The following is a 21115-nucleotide window of genomic DNA, read 5'->3' as shown; positions in this document are numbered from 1 at the left end:
TGTCTTTCCTCACCACTTCTCCTATGGTTATTTTCAGCCTACCTCTAGCTCTTGTAGCTCTTTCAATTTGAACTAAATTACTTCTCCAAACTGGAGCATTCAAAGACCTCCGTTGCACAGGTCCATGGCACCTTAGACGAGTTTCTCGCAACTTATCATGAATACAGGCAACATCCAGGTTTGCTCTAATTTGTTCATTCTTTATTTTATCTTTTAAAGATTTACCATTCATCAACCTCAGCATCCTCATTTAGCTACATGAAGTTTGTTTAAAACCAAATTGGTTATTCGAAATATTAGTTTCTTGTATTAGATGGACTTCAATTACTTTCTATAATTATTACAGCTTTGAATATCACATTTATTTTTATAATGGTACTTCAATGTTTCTTCCCCATTCATCCGCCTTTGTCAACAACACACAACAGCAACAACAACTCAGCCTTATGCCAACGAAATGGGGTTGGCTACATGGATCCTTGGTTTCCAATCAGGTCTATTTGAGATTTTGAGGCCATACTTGATACAAGGCCTAAGCTATGCATGTCTTTTTTCACCACTTCTCCTAAGGTAATTTTAGGTCTGCCCCTGGCTCTTTTAGTTCCTTCAATCTGAATTAAATCACTCCTCCGTACTGGAGAATCCAAAGGCCTCCGTTGAACATGGCCATGCCACCTCAAACGACTTTCTCGTAGCTACTCCCAAACCAGCTCTAATATGATCATTCCTTACTTTATTCGTCACAGTTTTGCCACTCATCCATCTCAACATCCTCATCTCCGCTACATTAAGTTGTTCTATATGATGCTTCTCAACTGCCCAACATTCTGCACCATATATCATAGTCAGTCGTATGACTGTCCTATAAAATTTGCCTTTTAAGTTTAAAGGAATACACCGATTACACAAACTCCGGACACACCTCTCCACTTCATCCATCCTATTTTAATTCTCTGTAAAACATCGTCCTCTATATCACCTTCTTTATTTATGATTGAGCCAAGATACCTAAAATAATCACTTTACGGAATCTCCCTCTCATCAAGTTTCACCACCTCATTATCCGTCCTAGTGTTACCAAAGTTACACACCATATACTCCGTCTTCGTTCTATTTAGCTTAAACCTTTTGATTCCAAGGTTGATCTCCATAACTCTAACTTGGTGTTAATCCCTACTTTTGTGTCATCCACCAAAACAATGTTATCAGCAAAAAGTATACACCATAGTTGTCACGGCGTCACGGCAATCCAAGTCGGTGGAGGGGTGTCTGATCGATATATCGACACGTCGCTTGCCATGTCAATCATGTCGACCATCGCAGAATTGTAATTAAATCCAAAGTTGAATGGCAAACTAGTAGATAAATCAAGATTTATAAGGGCAATGGCAGAATTGTAATTAATCTGAAGTTGTAAAGGAGTGGCAAAACTGTAATTTAATGGAGTTAAAGAGAAAACTGAATGGGCTAAACAGAATAGCAATAGAGAATATAGGGGGTTTTATATAAATAATATAAGTTGTCCTTACTTGCAATTTTAAAGACTTAATATGGCTTCTTCAACCTTGCAATAACACGACAGAAAGAAAAAACTCAGAAACCAAGGCTAAAATAGGAGATTTAGAGACACAGGGAGTGGGTCTAAGGTTGGGGAAGAAACAAAAAATTAAAGAAGAAGAAATCGAAGAGGGAAAGAGAGACAGGACGCCATGGCGTAGGTCGATATGCACATTTCTCCAATGCCAGGACTCCATGGTGGTGCCATGGCGACGCCATGACAACTATGGTATACACCAAGGAACCTCATCTTGAATGTCTCTGGTTAAATCATTCATAGTAGAGCAAACAAATAAGGGCTTAAAGCTGATCCTTGATGTAGCCCAATTATATTTGAGAATTCGCTACCTTGGCCCCCCACAGTTCTTACACTTGTTACCGCACCATCTTACATATTTACTTGAAACACTTCTCTTCTCTAGTACTTGCCATACTAACTCTCTAGAGACTCTGTCATAGGCTTTTTCTAGGTCAATAAAGACTGTTACAACATCAGAATATGAAAACCAGCAGCAGGGAGAGAGAAGGAAATGAAGGGGGAGAGAAGAGAAGAAGAGAAGAAGCTGTGGAGAGAGCTCACAGCCGATACTGCTCTTCTCTCCCAGGATCTTATTTATAATAAAAGGAGAAAGATTACAGCCAGCACTTTCCTAATTAGAATAGGAAAGAAATAAAATAGAAAGTCTCCTAGAGACATAGAAAGTAAACTTCCTAAAACAGAAAAGGAACCTAAAAGGAAACTAAATATTCCATGATAGAAGAACTCCTTCTATCGTGGTTTACATAGGAGGGAGGGCCCTAAGATATCATATCTTAACACTCCCCCTCAAGCTGGAGCATATAAATCACTCATGCCTAGCTTGACACAATTCTTCCGGAACATCGGACCAAACAAGGGCTTAGTAAATAGGTCACCAAGCTGATCAGCGGAGGAGACAAAAGTTGTGGAGATGAGCTTCTTCATAACTGCATCTCTCACAAAATGACAGTCAACTTCGATGTGTTTGGTCCTCTCGTGAAATACAGGATTGCTTGCAATGTAGATGGCAGCTTGGTTATCACAAAACATCTTCACGGGAATTGAAACGGGAAACCCCAACTCTTGTAACCAGGATTTCAACCACATTAGTTCCGCTGCAGTATGAGCCATAGCCCGATATTCAACCTCAGCACTAGATCTAGCCACAATAGACTGTTTCTTGCTCTACCAAGTGACTAGATTTCCGCCAACAAAGGTATAGTAGCCAGTAGTGGACCTCCTATCACCAACAGAACCAGCCCAGTCAGCATCAGAGAACCCCATCAGATCTACTCTCTGATGTGATGTATAAACCAGTCCCTTTCCTGGAGCTCCTTTCAGATATCGTAGAATACGACAAGCTACCTCCTAGTGAGGCTTCTTGGGAGACTGCATAAATTGGCTAATGACACCAACTGCAAAAGATATGTCAGGTCGAGTAACAGTCAAATAAATAAGTCTCCTAGAGAAATAGAAAGTAAAATTCCTAAAACAGAAAAGGAAACTAAGTATTCCACGATAGGACTCCTTCTATTGTGGTTTACATAGGAGGGAGGGCCCCACGATATCATATCTTAACAAAGACCATATGGAGATCCTTCTTGTAATCTCTAAATGTTTCCATAAGTCTTCTAATTAGGTAAATAGCTTTAGTCGTGGGTCGTCCTGGCATAAAACCAAATTGGTTCTCTGTAATAGTAGTTTCTTGTCTCAAGTGGGTTTCAATAACCCTCTATTATTGCAACTCTGAATATCACCTTTATTTTTGTAAATCGGAACCACGATGCCTCTCCTCCATTCATCTGACATTTTCCTTGTGCTCATAATCTTATTTAACAGCTTGATTAGCCTAGATAAACCACAAATTCCTAAGCTCTTCCATACTTCTATTGGGGTCTTATCTAGGCCTTGTGCCTTGCCTACTTTCATCCTCCTTAAAGCTTCTTTTACTTTAGACACCCTAATTCTTCGTATCTATCTACGACAGGTGGTGTCTTGATGGATAATGTAGTATTCCGAAATACTATTACTCGAAGTATGTTCATTAAGTATGCTGCATAAATAACCTTCCCATCCATAGTTGTTAAGGTGGCAAGGCGACCTAAGGTAGAGGGGTGCCTAAGTGCTTAGGCGACAAGCGTGTTGCCCAAGCAACCAAGGCGCCCAAGTGTTATTTTTTATTTCTCCTCTTTCTAACATTATTTACTATGTGGAGCAGCCTTGTGCCAAGGGTATAGGATCGAGCAGGGTCAAAGAGGAAGAAGAACACTCAATCACAAGGTTGGAACTCGCAAGCTCCTTTGAAACGCTCCAATGGAGGTCAAAATTCAATATTATTCAAAATCTGCCTTACCACTACTGCAATAGGTCCTTTTATAGGTAAGATTGAGTCTTACTAAAATAAGAACATACTAAATGAAAATATAGCATATTAGGTAAAAACTAATTAAGCATAGGATTAGAAGGCAATCAGCGTAAATCAGCCAAACAATCCTTGATTGCAATCAACACCAAAGATCAGCCAATCAAGCCTTGATTGCAATCAACACCAAATCAGCCAATCAAGCCTTGATTGCAATCAACACCAAATCAGCCAATCAATCCTTGATTGCAATCAATACCAAATCAGCCAATCAAGGATCCTTGATTGCAGTCAGAATCCAATTAGCCATGTTGCCATATTGGGCTCTTATTCTCTCAGATCTTCTAAGGATCTTTGGATGGTTGAGCTAGACTTCCACGTCCTCCACTGCTGCCTCTATGCCTGCATCATTCCCTCATGATTTTGAATAATTCGACCTCGAATTTAAGTCACCATCTTCGGATGTTCACTTTCTACCAGGATAAAATGGAAACCAGACAAAGTCATTGGTGATAGTGATATCTCCAATTGAATATAATAGAATTTGTAACTCAACTTCATATTTGATGGCGATAGCAATTGAGATGTTCACGGCTTAAAGAAATGAGGCATTAAAATATGGCTTGTTGACGATGTGTATACCGTGAACAAATTGAAGTACAGACGGGAAAGAAATAACAGCCAAATACGGATCATCATACATATTGATAATGTCGATCCATTGGAACATGTCTCCATTCGTCTTCTCCGCTACATTGTCAACCAATAAGTAAAGAAAGTTGCACAGTTGCAACGGCTTCAAATTTTGATCTTGATATGGTGCCGTGTTCATCATTTCCTTCACAAAAAAATCTCCAAAAACAGAAACTGATATGTATGATGGAACCAAATCAAAGACTTGAGAGGTGATCTCCTCAATGGGAAGATCGGTGGTTGTTGGGACTTGGGACTGCTTCTTTGCAAGGAAAACAATCACTTACACTTAATGATGCTGGCTCACCGGGTTGTGCTTCTAAAATAGAATCAAGTTCAAGGCTCTCAAAACCGCCTTGTTCATCGACGTACTCATCCTGGTACTTCTCAAACTTGGGAGGTTCTCTCCAATCAACCTGGGTGACGAATCGATCGTCGGTAGCTTGTTGGCAAAGTTGTCGATTCTCCACTCCGAGGTTGATATTTTCAGCTGGAGTTATATGGTCGCCTTTCAACTTTCGAAACCATTCGACCTCTCGCTCCTCCTGAGCATGTCGTCGTAGTAGTCTCATAGCAAAAGCACGCCTTTCATCTTCCGATGAGGGTGACTGACTGCCTGTGGTGTTATCCGATCTATTGGAATGACGAGATGAGGTTCGCAAACGCTCCATCTAAAGATTCATTGCAGCAATCTGTTGACTTAGTTGAGCATTCTCGTCTGTCAACATAACGTCCTCTATGTGACTAGTGTGACCTCCCCTACGCTTGGGAGCCATACTCGTTGCACCTTGCTTTGGCTTTGATACCAGAATGGAGCAGCCTTGTGCCTAGGGTATAGGATCGAGCAGGGTCAAGGAGGAAGAAGAACACTCAATCACAAGGTTGCAATTCGCAAGCTCCATTGAAACGCTCCAATGGAGGTCAAAATTCAATATTATTCAAAATCTGCCTTACCACTACTACAATCGGTCCTTTTATAGGATTCCCAAAGCCCAATCTCAATCCCTAAGTCTAAGATTGAGTTTTACTAAAATAAGAACATACTAAATAAAAACATAGCATATTAGGTAAAAACTAATTAAGGATAGGATTAGAAGGCAATCAACTGTAAATCAGCCAACCAATCCTTGATTGCAATCAACACCAAATCAGCCAATCAAGCCTTGATTGCAATCAACACCAAATCAGCCAATCAATCCTTGATTGCAATCAATACCAAATCAGCCAATCAAGGATCCTTGATTGCAGTCAGAATCCAATTAGCCATGTTGCCATGTTGGGCTCTTATTCTCTCAGATCTTCTAAGGATCTTTGGGTGGTTGAGTTGGACTTCCACGTCCTCCACTGCTGCCTCTATGCCTGCATCACTATGCTACACTATGTACCTTATATCATAAAAAATCAACATTAAGCCACATCAAATCATAAAAAAATCAACATTAAGCAACATCAAGTCATAAAAAAGCAACATTAAGTCACATCAAGTAATAAAAAATCAATATTAAGCCACATAAAGTCATCAAAAATCAACATAGAACTAGAAGAAAGCATAACTGAAGAAGCAAGCCATTGGAAGTATGAAACAATCAAAACATACATTTGGTTTATACTTTTCTTAGAAAATATGATCTTATCAATAAGTAATTAAACTGCTCTCGATTTAAAGAAATGTTCTTTGTTCTATACGAAGTTTGACTGATCAAATGATTTTATTTTTACATGAGACTTTTTGTATTAGGTAGAACACATTAACACAAAACCAACTTTTCAACCGATCCAAGATTGCTTAAATCTGATTTATATTAAGGAGTTATGTTCCGGTCAAACTTTATTTGGTGTGCGCGACAGCTGTCAAATCGCTCTAAATGAAAATATTTTTAAATATATAAAAAAAATGAATATTTTATCGCACTTTGAGTTTTTTGCAAGGGTTTACCGTATTAAGATTTATGGAATTTTTAGATTTGAGAAAAACCCCAGCATTAGAAAGTTGAAAATTTCACCTATTGCCAAAAATCCAGTTTTTGTTCTTGAACTGGGGGGGCTTGACTTTTTATCCTTTTGGAATTTTATTTTTTAACTATTTTTATTGAATTTAAATAGGGGGTATTTGCTTATTTATGAATTATATCTTAAGTAAATGAAATAATAAATATAAAAACATTTAATGATATTTGCCATAAATAAGTGCCACAACCTGGTCCGATACCAATTAAACCAATGTAGATCGTGTGCAAGGCGCCCTGCACTAAGGCGACAATCGTCTAGGCCCCCAAAGATCTGCATGGACGCCTTGGCGACACCTTGACAACTATGTTCCCATCTCTTCTTTATGTCTTAATGTAGATCATAAGTCCATGTGTAGCCACAGGAACAAGCCTCAAAACCATCCTAGTATAGTTGTGGGATTCAACTGCTGTGAGAGGCAGCCTGGTCTGATGATGTGGCGGGTTTTTGTTGGTTCGATGGAGCATCACATAAGGTAGCCTCAACCTAGAGAGAAGTATGAAGAAGAGAAGGGATCAAGACAAAATCCAAAAAAAAAAGAGTTACTGTTCACATGAATAGTGCTGTGGGTTATATGGACTGCTAGCATGGAAGATTGGATGCTGCCAATATCATATCCCTAGTTGCTATTTCATTAGTTTCTATTTTGTTAGTTATTTGTTTCTAAATTAGAGTTTCTATTTTAGTTGCTTAGTTGAGTTAGAGTTTCTATTTTAGTTACATTCTAAGTTTGTTTCTTAGCAAAGTTCAATTACTTATAACTCAGGTCTCAGCTCTTCTAGAGACTTTCTATTTTGGACTCAACCCTTCAGTCTATATAATGTAATGTCCTTAGAGGCCTCCACACGATTTAATGAATGAAGTTATGTTGCTGTTTTGCAATGCATTGTCCTAAGAAAGGCTGAGAAGGGTGAGATGCCCAGGCTGAGATAGCCAACCCCAGTAATGGTGAGAACTGTGGGTGAGAGACCCGAGAGTGAGTGAGAGGCTCAATCCAAACTATCCTTCTTCTATCATGTCTTCTACCCTTTATTTTTTTTCATTTTCCAATCAATCTATGTGTGCTTGATCGACTGCAAGTCTGAGCACGTTCGATCGATCCTATTGTAGAGTGGTCGGTCGAGATCTCTACTCTTCCTTTCCCTCATTTTAGCTATCTAATATTTAGTTTTTTCCCCTTTTGGGTTTAGATTGTTATCATGGAATAAGAACTTGCCGAGATACCAGTAATATCTCTTTTTTTTTTGCAAAACCGAGATGAGATCAAAGGTGAAATGGGAGAAATACACAGTCTTGGTGGGAAACCTTGGTATATAGACAATTAGGTGGTCTTGGTCATCTTGGTGTGAAACCTTGGTATACAAACACTTATTTATGCCTAATATCATTTAAGTAAATGTTTTTATATTATATTTACGTAAGATATTATTCATAAACAAGCAAATACCCCTATTTGAATCTAATAAAAATAGTTAAAAAATTAAATTCCAATAGGATAAAAAGTCAACCGCCTAGTTCAAGAACAAAAACTGGATTTTCAGCGGTAGGTGCAAGTTTCAACTTTTAAATGATGGGGTTTATCTCAAATCTAAAAATTCCATAATTCTTAATATGGTATAACATTGCTAAAAACCGAAAGTGCGGTAAGATATTAGTTTGTTTTGATGTCTAAAGAAATATTTTCATTTAGAGCGATTTTGACAGCATTCGTGCACACCACATTAAGTCTGACCAAAACATAACTCATTCAATATAAATCAGATTTAAACAATCTTGGATTTATTGAAAATTGCACTTACAACTGAAAATCCAGTTTTTGTTCTTGAACTGGGGGGTTGGCTTTTTATCCTTTTGGAATTTGATTTTTTTTTTCCAACTATTTTTATTGAATTCAAATAGGGAGTATTTGCTTATTAATGAATAATATCTTAAGTAAATGAAATCACTTAAATGATATTTGGCATAAATTAGTGCCTGTCTTCGTTTCCGGCATAAATAAGTGTCTGCTTCGGTTTGCCATTAAGTCAAACTCTTAGTTGGACTTTGATTTTTCAAAATCTGATAGTGTCATTTTGTTTAAATGGCCCAAAATAGACTGTATACCAAGTTTCATGACCAAACTATGTCAAAAACCCACCGAAACAATGGAACGAGTTTAAAAAAAAAAAAAGTGCACCACCTTGCCAATATCTCAGTCCAACTCGGTTTTTGGCCTGACTGAGTTGGGGTCTGAAACCGTGTTCTTAAACCATGATTGTTATAAAGATGTTCATATATCTTCGCCCTTGCTTTTCCCACAATCTTTTTAGTTTCATTTCTGGCAAATTTATACCTTTGTAGATCCTCTACATCCTTAGTCCATAGCCATGTATTAAAACTAGCTTTCTTAGTCTTAATGGCTGTTTGAACCTCATCATCCCACCACCAAGTCTCTCTAGAGGAATGACGTTTTCCTTTCGATTCGCCTAGGACATCTTTAGCAAACCTTCTTAAGACAATTAGCCGTCTCATTTCACATCGTATTAGTGTCTCCCTCAAAGTCTCACTTTCCTTGTCTGACCACTTCATTAGTAAATGATATGAAAGTATCTCATTTTAAGCTTCACCACCTTATCCTAGGGCAAATATGCTCACCTTTCTTACGATTCTGTGTAGTGAGGCACACATCCATGACCACTAATCTATGTTGTGAGGTTAGTCTCTCCCTTGCTACCACCTTACAATCCTTTCATAACAATCTATCAGACTTTCTAGTTAGGAAGAAATCTATTTGGCTACTATGATGTCCACTTTTGAAGGTAACTAAATGCTCCTCTCTATTTTCAAAGTAAGTGTTTAGAATGGATAAATTAAAAGCCACACCAAAGTCTAAAACTGAGATCCCCTCCTCATTCTGTAACTCCCCAAGACTACGGCCTAGTACCGGCTCGCCTGGGAGATCGTTGAGGTATCCCCACCAAGACACGGCTGATTACCAAGGGGTTGGGAGATCGGTGAGAGGGTGCAAACTTAGTCCCACATTGGCTAGGGAGGGAGATCCTGAGCTATTGATAAAGAGTAGCATCCTCTACTTGGTATGACGCGTTTGAAAGCCTTGAGGCCCATTGGGCCAGAGAAGAAAATATCATGCCAATAGAGGGGCTGGGTCGTTACAGTGGTATCAGAACAAACTCCCGACACTGGTGGTGCGGCCACAACGGGGACGCTGTGCCCGTAAGGGAGGAGAATGTAACGCCCCAAGAATACGGCCTAGTACCGGCCTGCCTGGGAGATTGTTGAGGTATCCCCACCAAGACACGGCTGAGTACCAGGGGGTTTGGGAGATCGGTGAGGGGGTGCCAACTTAGTCCCACATCGGCTAGGGAGGGAGATCCTGAGCTATTGATAAAGAGTAGCCTCCTCTACTTGGTATGACGCGTTTTAAAGCCTTGAGGCCCATTGGGCTAGAGAGGACAATATCATGCCAATAGAGGGGCTGGGTCGTTTCACATTCCTCTCTCCAAAACATATCCTCCATGTACACCTTCATAGCCTCTACGATCTTTCCCAACATGTGCCTTAACTAAAACCTTGCACTAATCGATCCATGTGTTCCCAAAATTGTAACTTACTACTTTCATCCAATCCTACTTGAGGTGCGTAAGTGCTATTTATATTTAGGGTAAATTACGTAACACCCCCTGAAAATGGAACGATACTCAAGTCACCCCCTCATATTTGAAAATACTCATCCGTCCCCATCTACAGTAACGGTGTTAACTTAAATCAAACCAAAAGTTGAAATGACATACTTAACCTTAACCCATTTAAACTTTAAACAGATAAAACGTTACTGCATCAATCTCTGATCGATCTGTTGCTTTAATGGTCTCTCTTTCTCTCCTTTCTTTCTTTCCCTCTAAAACCCTAATTCCTCAAAGGGGTCACTCGAATCCTCTTAAAATGATCACATAAGAAGATAATCCCACCAAGAAGAACAACAATAACAAACAGAAACGGGAAAAAAAAGTAGAGAGAAAAACATACCTGGAGCAATGTTGTTGAGAGACAAAGGCGAGGGCAGTCACAGACTCACAGATGCAAGGGCTACAAGAAGGCGAAGCCTTTCCCAACTTGATACTCTTCTTAAACCTCCAATACAGAGCAGGCCCAGATACAAAAAGAGCCGAAGCTACTGCAAATACCACAAAACAACACCTCAAACATGAAGCGCGTATCATGCCCCTGAACGGTGATTTCCTCCCAACATCTCTCTCTCTCTTCTTGCCCCTTTCTAAGGTGTCATTGTGATACAGTCATACTACCACCCATTTCATCTTTAAGTTCGGTTAATTGTGAAACCTGAAACAATGAATAAAAAAAAAGCTTTTAGAATTTTGTAAAGTTGCAGAGGGGAAAAAAAAAATGACATTACCAAATAGCTTTAATCCGAAAGTTCAGAGATTTCCTCTTTAAGTTTCAAAGAATGAAGCTTGAAAAACTTTGGAACATGAGTTGTAGAGGTGGGGTTTGAATCAGGGTAGTTCAAATCACTGCAGAAGGGTTGACATCTAGGTTCGGCCATCTCAACTTTTAGGAATAAATCGAGTGGAACCGTGTGTATCTCGGCAAGCAATGCTTGTAATTTCTTCACTTTCTTCTCTCCAGCAAACTTCTGCTTCAAATTGAATTGCAAGTCATGTGAGGAAGAGAGCGGTATGAGGAAGAGGATCGAATTAGGGGTTTTTCGATTAAAGAGTAAAATGGTAACTATACACTGGTCAAGGGTCGTTTAGGGATTTAAATTTTTTTAACTTGCTGACTTCATAAGTTAGCAACATAAAACTAATGGTAGGGACTAATTTGTAATATAGTGCTCATATACAGGGGGTAAGGTGAGTATTTTCAAATAAGAGGGGGTGACTTGAGTATCGTTCCATTTTCAGGGGGTGTTACGTAATTTACCTTTATATTTACAACCTCTTTCTCCAATACAAGCTTGATGGATATAATCCTATCTCCGAATCTTTTAATATCCACTACATTATTCTTTAAATCTTTATCCACTTCTATTACTTTTGTCCCCCGTGTCCCATAGTTCGAGAACTCTGTTTCGGTATTGGTTTCGCCCAACCAAAAAACCGTGTTGGACCGAGATCTCGTGGAGTGGGTACATTTTGTTTTTGAACTCAGTTGATGGCTTTGGTTGGTTTTTTACCTAGTTTGGTCATGGAAGTTGGTATACAATCTATTTTGGGCCATTTAAACACAATGACACTATCAGATTTTGAAAAATCAAAGTCCAAATAGGAGTTTGACTTAGTGGGAAACTAGGATAAACACTTATGCCAGAAACCAGGACATGCACTTCTTTATGCCTAATATTATTCATGAACAATATATTAAGTAAATGAAATAACAAATATAAAAATATTTACTTAAATGATGATATTAGGCATAAATAAGTGTCTATCTTGGTTTTTGGCTTAAGTAAGTATCTGCCCTACTTTCTAGCATAAATAAGTGTCGGTATACCAAGGTTTGCATAAATAGGTGTCTATATACCAAGGTTTCTCATCGAGATCTCGATAGATACATTGTAACTCTCCATTTCGCCTTCAATCTCGTCTTGGTTTTTTTCAAAAACCGAGATATTACCAAGATCTTGGCAAGTTCTTGAACTATGCCATGTACCAAAGTTTAAGTCGTCGAACTCCTTAGCTTTTTTATCCTTCCATCTAGTCTCTTGAATACAGGCTATGTTAATCCTTCTCCTCACAACATCTATCAATTCTAAACTCTTACCTGTTAAAGATCCAATGTTCCAAGTTGCTAATTTAATCCTACGCTTTTGGACTAGCTTTTTTATCTACACTCATCCACGGCGTGAGAACCCTTTCCTTCTTGTCATCGTATCCTGGAGCCGACGTGGCGTCTCGCTTACGAGGGATGCCCTAGCTAACCCTTGCCCACCTTTCACTACACCCGGGTCCTAGTGTAGCGCATTGCTTATTCTGTCAGGGAATGCCCTAACATAACGTTTATAATATGTTGTAGAATCCATGTAAAAAGGTTTGGCTGTTTTTTTTTTCGGTGCTGGCTGCCAACCTGACACACCAAACCTCCTTTATCCGTGCTTGGGACCGGTAGCAAACACTGGCGGAATTATTCATTCGGCTTTTTCCTTGTGCTCAAAATCTTATTAAATAATCTTGTTAGCCACAAAATCCTATACTCTTCCAAACATCTATTGGGATACCATCTAGACTTACTACTTTACCTATTTTCATCTTTTTCTAGCCTTCTTTTACTTCAGCCACCCTAATCTTCGGTGTGTGTGTGTGTGTGTGTGTATATATATATATACACACACACACACACACACACACACACACACGATACGATTTGTAGTTTCTTGATGGTTATTATACCCTTCTAAGATACTATTACTTATATTATTTTTATATGGTAACTGTAGAAATAATTAGTCCACCTCTCTTCTCCTCATCGTTTATTAAAATATTTCCATCCTCACTTTTAATGCATCTAATATGGTTGAAATCTCTACTCTTCCTTTCCCTGACACTGAGTTTGGCTAGTTTATAGATACCTTGTTCCCCTTTGTGCTAACTCAATAGAGAGATCCTCATATTTCATAACCCTTGCTTTCCCAGTTATCTTCTTTACTTCTTTTCTATTGGAATTATACCTTTTAAAATTCTCTTCATCTTTTGTCCTTTGCCAAGTATTAAAACTGGAATTCTTAGCCTAAATGGCTGTTTAAACTTCCTCACCTCACCACTAAGTCTCCCTAAATATGCATTAGGAATGAGTAGACATAAAATTAGAAACCATTTCATAAATAAAATTGTAAACTGGTAGTTGAAAGAAAGAGAGAAACGAGAGAAAGAGAATGATTTGGCTTGTCAATGAGATAGAGGCCACCGCTTTATTTATAATCAAAGATCATTACCAAGTTGGTGCATACATATCTCGCATGCCCAAGTTGAATACAACAAGATGAAATGACTTTGAAGTTAAACCCTTGGTGAAAACATCAGCCAATTGATATTCAGTAGTGACAAAAGGTAATGCATATCAGGCCTTCTTCAAGCTTTTCTTTAATGAAATGGCGATCCAGCTCATTATGTTTAGTTCGATCATGTTGAACTAGATTATGGGCGATGTTGATTGCAGCCTTGTTGTCACAGTAGAGTCTCATGGGTCTTCAAAAGTAATACCCAGATCTTTGTGAAGGTTCTTTAACCAAGTAGTTCACAAACTCCTTGTGCCATGGCTCGGTATTCAGTTTTTGCACTTGACCTGGATACAACTGATTGTTTCTTATTGTGACCAAATTTCCTCCTAAGAAGGTACAGTATCCAAAGGTGGAACGCCGATCATCTATGGACCCTGCCCAATCAGCAGCAGTGAATGAGTCTAACTTTAAGCTGTTGTTGTTAGAGAATAGAAGACCTTTCCCAGGAGCGGACTTTAAATACTGAAGAATCCGGTATACAACTTCAAGATGTGGAGCCTTTGGGCCATGAAGAAATTGGCTAACAATTCCCACGGCATAAGCAATATTTTGTCTAGTGTGAGATCCCTACAAGATGCTGATATTGTAAATCTTGGTAATCAATACCGTAAATCTGTGTAAATCCCTTGGCTACCAATCTGGCCTTGTCCCTTTCAATAGTACCATCTGCCTTTTGTTTGATGGTAAAAACCCATTTGCATCCTACTAGTTTTTTCCTGTTAGGACAAGGAACCAGCTCCCTAGTATCATTCTTCTTCAAGGCATGCATTTCTTCTACCATAGCATCTTTCTAGCCCTGTGGAATAGATACAGAGGACAATGAGGAAACGAAGGAACGATAGGAAGGTAATAATGACTTGTAGGACACAAAATTGGAAATAGGATGCAAGGTACATGATCTGACACCTTTCCTAACAGCAATGGGAAGGTCATCGAGGAGGAGAGGAAATGGTACCGGAGAGGGGCTATCATCTTGTGTGGATCTAGGTCAGATGGAAATGGTAAATATGGGCAGGCAGGGCAGGCTGCTTTTTCTTTCTTGTATAAGTGATGATGTCCTTGCCAATGGAATAGGCCTCTCCCGAAGGAACAATATCAATCACAAGAGGGTTTGTAGAAGGAATCTCTTCCTCTTGTTGATGCTTCCCTTGATGACTGATAATAGGGTTCAGTCTCATGAAAAGTGACATCCATGGTAACAAACAGCTTCCGAGTGGGAGGATGATAGCACCGGTACCCCTTTTGGGAGGTGGAGTTCCCTAAGAAGATGCGATGAATGCCCGAGGATCCAGCTTGGACGAGAAGGGAAGAGTTCTGCACAAACCAGACACAACCGAATAGCTTGGGGAAAGGTGAGAAGCAAGGAAGGATCCGGATTTGAAAAAGAAAAACACAAAAAATTGAGGGTTTTCCCTTTTCTCTGTTGAAACTGACAAAAATTTCGACCCATTTCGTTTGAAACTATGGTTTTAATGTAAAAGCATAGTAAGGTTTCAACAGAATATCGGCAAAATGAAATACCCGACCGAAATGCTGAAATTTCGACTGAAACATTGACTTTTCTATGTATCACATGCCATTTTGTTTCGACATCTGTTGAAAACCGAAATATTTTGCGAAATTTCGCAAAATCTCATCAAAATCTCGAACTGTGGTAGAGGTCCATTTTCATTTTCAGTTAGCTATCCTCCCTCTTTTGGGCTAGGCCCTATTTGGGCTTTGTCATTTGTATCATTCTTTCCTTCCCTCTCTAACATGTTTATCTCTTATAGTCTTTCCTATCCAAAAGAGTGAAAAAAAAGATTTCTCTTTGATCATTTTTTTATCTAATTACCCTTTGATGATTGATGCTTCCATTTTCTAGTGCATGCACAAGGCCTATACCAAGTCTGAAAGAGTTATGATCTTTATATTCTTCTTTGGTTTGGCATTTTGTTACAATTACTTGGTCTTTGGTTGTCACCAATTGATGCCATCACTAGTGGTTATACTTAGGCTACTTTAATATCTTTGATTTTCTGGTCTATGAACTTGAACCTGAATATTGTGCAACGTTTCCATACAGCTCGTAAAGCTAAATCTCCAACCTGATTCAAAAGGTTCATATGTAGAAGCGTTAGAGAGATATGTCAATTTGGGGCCTATTGTGGACTTTTGTGTGGTCGACCTTGAGAGGCAAGGCCAAGGTCAGGTTGTAACTTGCTCAGGAGCTTATAAAGATGGTTCCCTTCGCATTGTTAGAAATGGGATAGGAATCAATGAACAGGTATGTTATTGTATATGCCTTTATTTCCAATATTTATGCATCTTGATTGCTTAATGAACTCTATTCTGGTCTATGATTTTCTTACTTCAGGCATCTGTAGAGCTTCAAGGTATCAAAGGAATGTGGTCTTTAAGGTCATCTACAGATGATCCCTATGACACTTTCTTGGTTGTAAGCTTTATCAGTGAGACTCGAATTTTGGCCATGAATCCTGATGATGAATTAGAAGAAACTGAGATAGAGGGATTCTATTCTCAAGCACAGACTTTGTTCTGTCATGATGCAGTACACAATCAGCTTGTACAAGTAGGGTTTCTTACTTTAGCCAATAGTTGATCTTGCTTCTCTTTTTCTTCTAATATCGGTATATATTTATTATGAATTGGTTCATGGTAGATTGTTGTTTATCTAAATCATTCTTTATCTTTTGAAGTTCCTTGTGTGCATGTTTTGCTTGATGCTGTGTCTAATGAATAAAGATTGGCTATTTATTGTAATGCAAGCATCTTGAGTTATTTAACACATGAATTATTTATAGAGCTTGGATGCTGGAATTCTTGCAATAGGTGTGCACTTGAAGTTTGCATGTGGTAAAACTAATACTTCATCATTACAGGTAACTGAGAACTCTGTACGGCTGGTCAGTTCTACATCTCGGCAGTTGCTTCATGAATGGCCAGCCCCTTCAGGATTTTCAGTGAATGTTGCTACAGCTAATGCTACTCAGGTGCATCTCAAACTACTGTCGATAGTACTTATTTTATTTTAGGTGAACGCATGGAGTGTTGGCTATAGAGTTTGGTGGTGGAATGGCCTATCGGAGTTCATTTGTTGATGAGAGCCCAATTAGTGGAATGTACTAGTTAGGGAAGCTTGTGTAAGCTTAAAGCTTAGAAATGGACTTCTAGAACTTTTTGTCTCTAATATTGTATGTAGCTGTTACTATTTTTGCCAACGGAAATAACTATTGAGTAAAAGGTGTGTTGGGTGTGCATCATGAAGCCATATGATTCTGCATCTGTATTTAGTAAACTACATTGATGCCTTCTAGCATTATTCAAATGGTGTTTCTCTTTGAACCTAATAGAATCTCATTTAATAATCTAGTACTTCAATATTTCAGCAAAAGATTCACTTAATTAACTAGTGGATAATGTCTACCAAAAACTGATTACCACTGAATAATGCAGCTGACCATCAAACATAGCAATCCAAAAATAAAAAACTCAGCAAATTTGACTTTGGAAGGCCAAAGAATCAAACTAGAGTGGTAAATTAGTTGCGTGAATGGTCTATAAGGTTTGCATCGTGAAGCTATGTTGAATAACTACTCAATAATGCAACCAAGTTTTGAAATCTCAGTTTCGAGACCGGTTTCAGTCAGCTCTGAAACCAAGATATGGCAGGTTTCAACCAAAACTTGGTCAAAACCTTGTATTTTTTCCAGACCAAAAAAACCTTGGTTTCGAGGTCCAGAAAGTGATTTTTTGCCCTGATTTTTTTGTGCTGCTTATTTTGACATTTTAAAATTAATCCATGAATTAGTTCACAAAAAGAACACTCAAAATGGTACTTGTGGTTTTGACCCAAGTTTGCTAGTGTACACTGAATGATCCTATACACCAGCCTTATTATAAACACTTAGTCTACATATAGATAAAGTACTGAAAATAAGCTATTAAAACAATCGAAATATACGTTTTTTTGCTAAAGATCAGCAAAATAATATATAAATATGGAAAAAAAATTACAAGATTAACGTCTTGGCATAACTAGATGACCAAAGAAGAAATTGATTGACCACCTACCTACGGCAATGCCATCAGCAGGGATCAAACCAAAACTGGAAAAAAGTAACTTGTCCTATGAATCCACCTTCGGCATGGCCATCAGCAGAAATCACAAGACAAGAAAACTCACAAAATAATCAATGGAACCATAAAATCAGTGATCAAATCTATATCAGGGAGTTTCTTGGCTGGTCCAATCCATGAGTTGCGTAGCATAGAAGATATCGTAGCCACTCCTTGGAATGCAACAAATATGTATCCAATGACATGTTTTGGGCCCAATTATTCTGATAGTCCATTGCTGGCCACCTATTAGCTCCAACATCAACATGTTCAAGGTATCCCTACCTAGGGAATGGTTCACTGAGACTGAAGGAAGGTGGAGCTGGCACACATGGTTGGGCCAGATACCTGAAGATGTTGTCAACAAAAGATGACCCAGCACTTGACCCACCCTCATATCCAAATGAAGCAGAAGATCCACCATGGCCACAACCATATCCAAATGAACCGCTACTCTCGAAGGATGGTCCACCAGCATATCCACCATATGGTCCATACCCAACATGTAATGCTGATCCAACACTCTCGAAGCCATTATCACCATAATGTGTTGGACTGAGGCTCTCTTTTATAAAGGATGGCTTGCGCCAATGGCCACATCCTCTACTCTCCCCCAAAATCATGGTTTCCATGCCAGACAAGCTCGATATATCCATGCCCATCCCAGCTGCCTTGCCAGGTTTGAACCGTCTGCGTTGACCTTGAGTGTAGCTTCTCTTGATACGTGCACTGTGAACCTCATCCTAGGTGGCATGAGTGAACTGAGTCTCCCCTGTGAATCTCTATGGCTCTGGATCCGGATTCCCCTTAAGCGTCCACTTATATCCCCTTCCCTTCCTTTTCAAGTTGTCTGTCTTGATGTTGTGAAAATGGAAAGGAAGTAATTGAATCATGACTTTTGTGATGGTCACGAATGATGTCTGCTATGGCAATTTCAGGAATTTAGAAAGATAAACCCATTCAGGGAAGAAAATAAAATGTAATATTTCAGATATGTTTAAACCTTATTTAGTACATTCAAATGTAGAATATGAAAATAAATCAATAAAAAAAATTAAAGAACAAGAAAAAAAACTTTAATGCTTTATTATTACAAAATTGCAATGTTCCTCTTACGTTAACTGTTTGGCTGGATACCTCAATGATGTGATTTTTAACTGCATTTCATCTTTGAACTAACCGATATGTTATATATCACTGAACATGAACATGGTCACATACATTGTGGTTAACTGATTGTATTTTTCATTTCAAAATTGATCCAGTTTGTTATCTAACAGTCACTGATTGGTGATTTTCCCCTCATGATTTTGAAACAGGTCTTATTGGCGACCGGGGGTGGCCATCTAGTTTATCTTGAAATCGGTGATGGGATATTGACACAAGTAAAGCATGCACAGTTGGAATATGAGATATCATGTCTTGACATAAATGCCATTGGGGAAAACCGTAACCATAGTCAGCTGGCTGCTGTTGGAATGTGGACAGATATAAGTGTTAGGATATTTTCCCTTCCTGGCCTAGATCTTGTCACTAAGGAGAATTTGGGAGGGGAGATAATTCCTCGTTCTGTTCTTTTATGTTCCTTTGAAGGGGTATGCTTGCTTCAATTTCTTTACTTCTTGGTTATGTTCCCACTCATTATTTATCTTGCTTCTGCTGAGTAGATTTTCTAGAAAGAAATGTGAAGCTTTAATGTATACTTTGGATGGCCTTCAAGTGTATATAATGATGCATTGTGCACTTTGATCCACATTGGTTGGGTCCTTCTTATGTACTGTTTCAAGGATAAAGGTCAACTATTTGATAAGTCCCAGACCATTGTGATGCATATCTGGATGGCTAAATCCAGGGACTGGATCTGGTAATCTGACGTCAATCTATAGAGGATGGGGGTAGGATTGTTTGACCTTGCCTCGTGGGATTTCGATTTGGTATGACTAATGCAGGTCAGGCCCAATCTGGCCAGGATTACGAATCCTGCAAACATTTTCTTATAAATTTGTACGCATAGGAACAATTTTTGGATGATTTCACCTGTTTAGTACTTTAGTTACATTGTAGTGAATGTGGTCATTGAGGTTGTTTGGTTGGATAGATAAAGTTTAGTTTTTGTCTCCTATGCTGGATCAATCTGATGATGGTCCAAAATTTGCTTATTATTCCACTATATTCTTGGTAATGCATCTCTTGGGTACATTCCAGTAGCGTAAATTTCCTCCTATCTGATTTTCTGGTTGTTCTTCCAGTTGTATCCTTTAAAAAGTTTGCACTCTTCATAATTTTTCAGGTGTCTTACTTATTATGCGCCCTTGGAGATGGACATCTCTTCAATTTTTTGTTGAACATGAATACTGGTGGGTTGATGGATAGGAAAAAAGTCTCTCTTGGAACACAGCCTATAACACTCCGCACTTTCTCCTCCAAGAGTACAACCCATGTATTCGCTGCATCGGATAGGCCCACTGTCATCTACAGCAGCAACAAAAAGTTACTGTACAGTAATGTGAATTTAAAAGAAGTCAGCCATATGTGCCCTTTCAACTCTGCTGCTTTTCCAGACAGGTAAGTTCTGTCTTTCCTGTTGTAATTTTTTTCTCACTGCCATTAAGGAAAATCCAAGGGCTGACCGCATGCAAAGTGGTTATTTTATTGTTTTGACCGCTACAACCGTATGCACATGTAGTCAAGTGCCTAGTCAATTTCTGAGTTTGGATGTTTCAAAGCTAGGCAGTTTTGTGACAGCCAAAAACATGGTGCTGCAATGACTGTTGTGTGTGCCTAGCGCGACAGAAAGGTTAGATAACTTCCATGTGACAGCTTGCTTAGCACCAAATTTGGTGCACAGGTATGCCCTACCCTTTTTTATCCCCACTGTAAATTTGAAGCCAGATGAGGCTTTTTTTTTTTTTGTCATAGCAAAGCTTCAAAAAATGGTTAAAGTCATGGACAAGACAGTTCAATATCTGAATATACAGGGTAATAGTCTTATACCAGATGATGTATACATGGGTTAGGGAGCCCACTGGCAATTGGGCTCGATAAATATATTTCCAACAGAAACCAGAAAAATAATGGCTGAAGATAGGAGATTGGATTTCAGATTAAAAAACATGAGAAATTCAAAATTTTAAATTTTACCTAGAAGAAAACTCGATTGAACATAATTCTTTGAAATACTGAAACTGTAATACACATTAGAAAAGGAACATATCTGATCTGTTGACTTGAGATAATAAGAGAGGAAAGAGCAAACCAGATCTGTTACACCTCTGACCATCAAACCATGTTGGGCAGAGCTCTATTCCCAGGGCCACCATTCTATAAACAATATCCATTC

General features: G+C 38.7%; 1 protein-coding gene across 1 annotated transcript in view; it reads left to right on the top strand.

Moving 5' to 3' along the window:
* The window catches only part of LOC122640355 (DNA damage-binding protein 1-like), an 81562-nt gene that overhangs the window by 52105 nt on the left and 8342 nt on the right, over positions 1-21115 (top strand). The window contains exons 12-16 of the mRNA XM_043833518.1: positions 15722-15922; positions 16013-16228; positions 16539-16649; positions 19095-19370; positions 20066-20340. Coding sequence (XP_043689453.1) covers positions 15722-15922; positions 16013-16228; positions 16539-16649; positions 19095-19370; positions 20066-20340 — 1079 coding nt within the window. The remainder of the gene's footprint in view (positions 1-15721; positions 15923-16012; positions 16229-16538; positions 16650-19094; positions 19371-20065; positions 20341-21115) is intronic.

This window comes from Telopea speciosissima, chromosome 9 (assembly GCF_018873765.1).
Source record: "Telopea speciosissima isolate NSW1024214 ecotype Mountain lineage chromosome 9, Tspe_v1, whole genome shotgun sequence".
NCBI classification, from domain to species: Eukaryota; Viridiplantae; Streptophyta; class Magnoliopsida; order Proteales; family Proteaceae; genus Telopea; species Telopea speciosissima.
The sequence above is the reverse complement of the archived record's forward strand: the minus strand, read 5'-3'. Positions and strand labels throughout refer to the sequence as shown.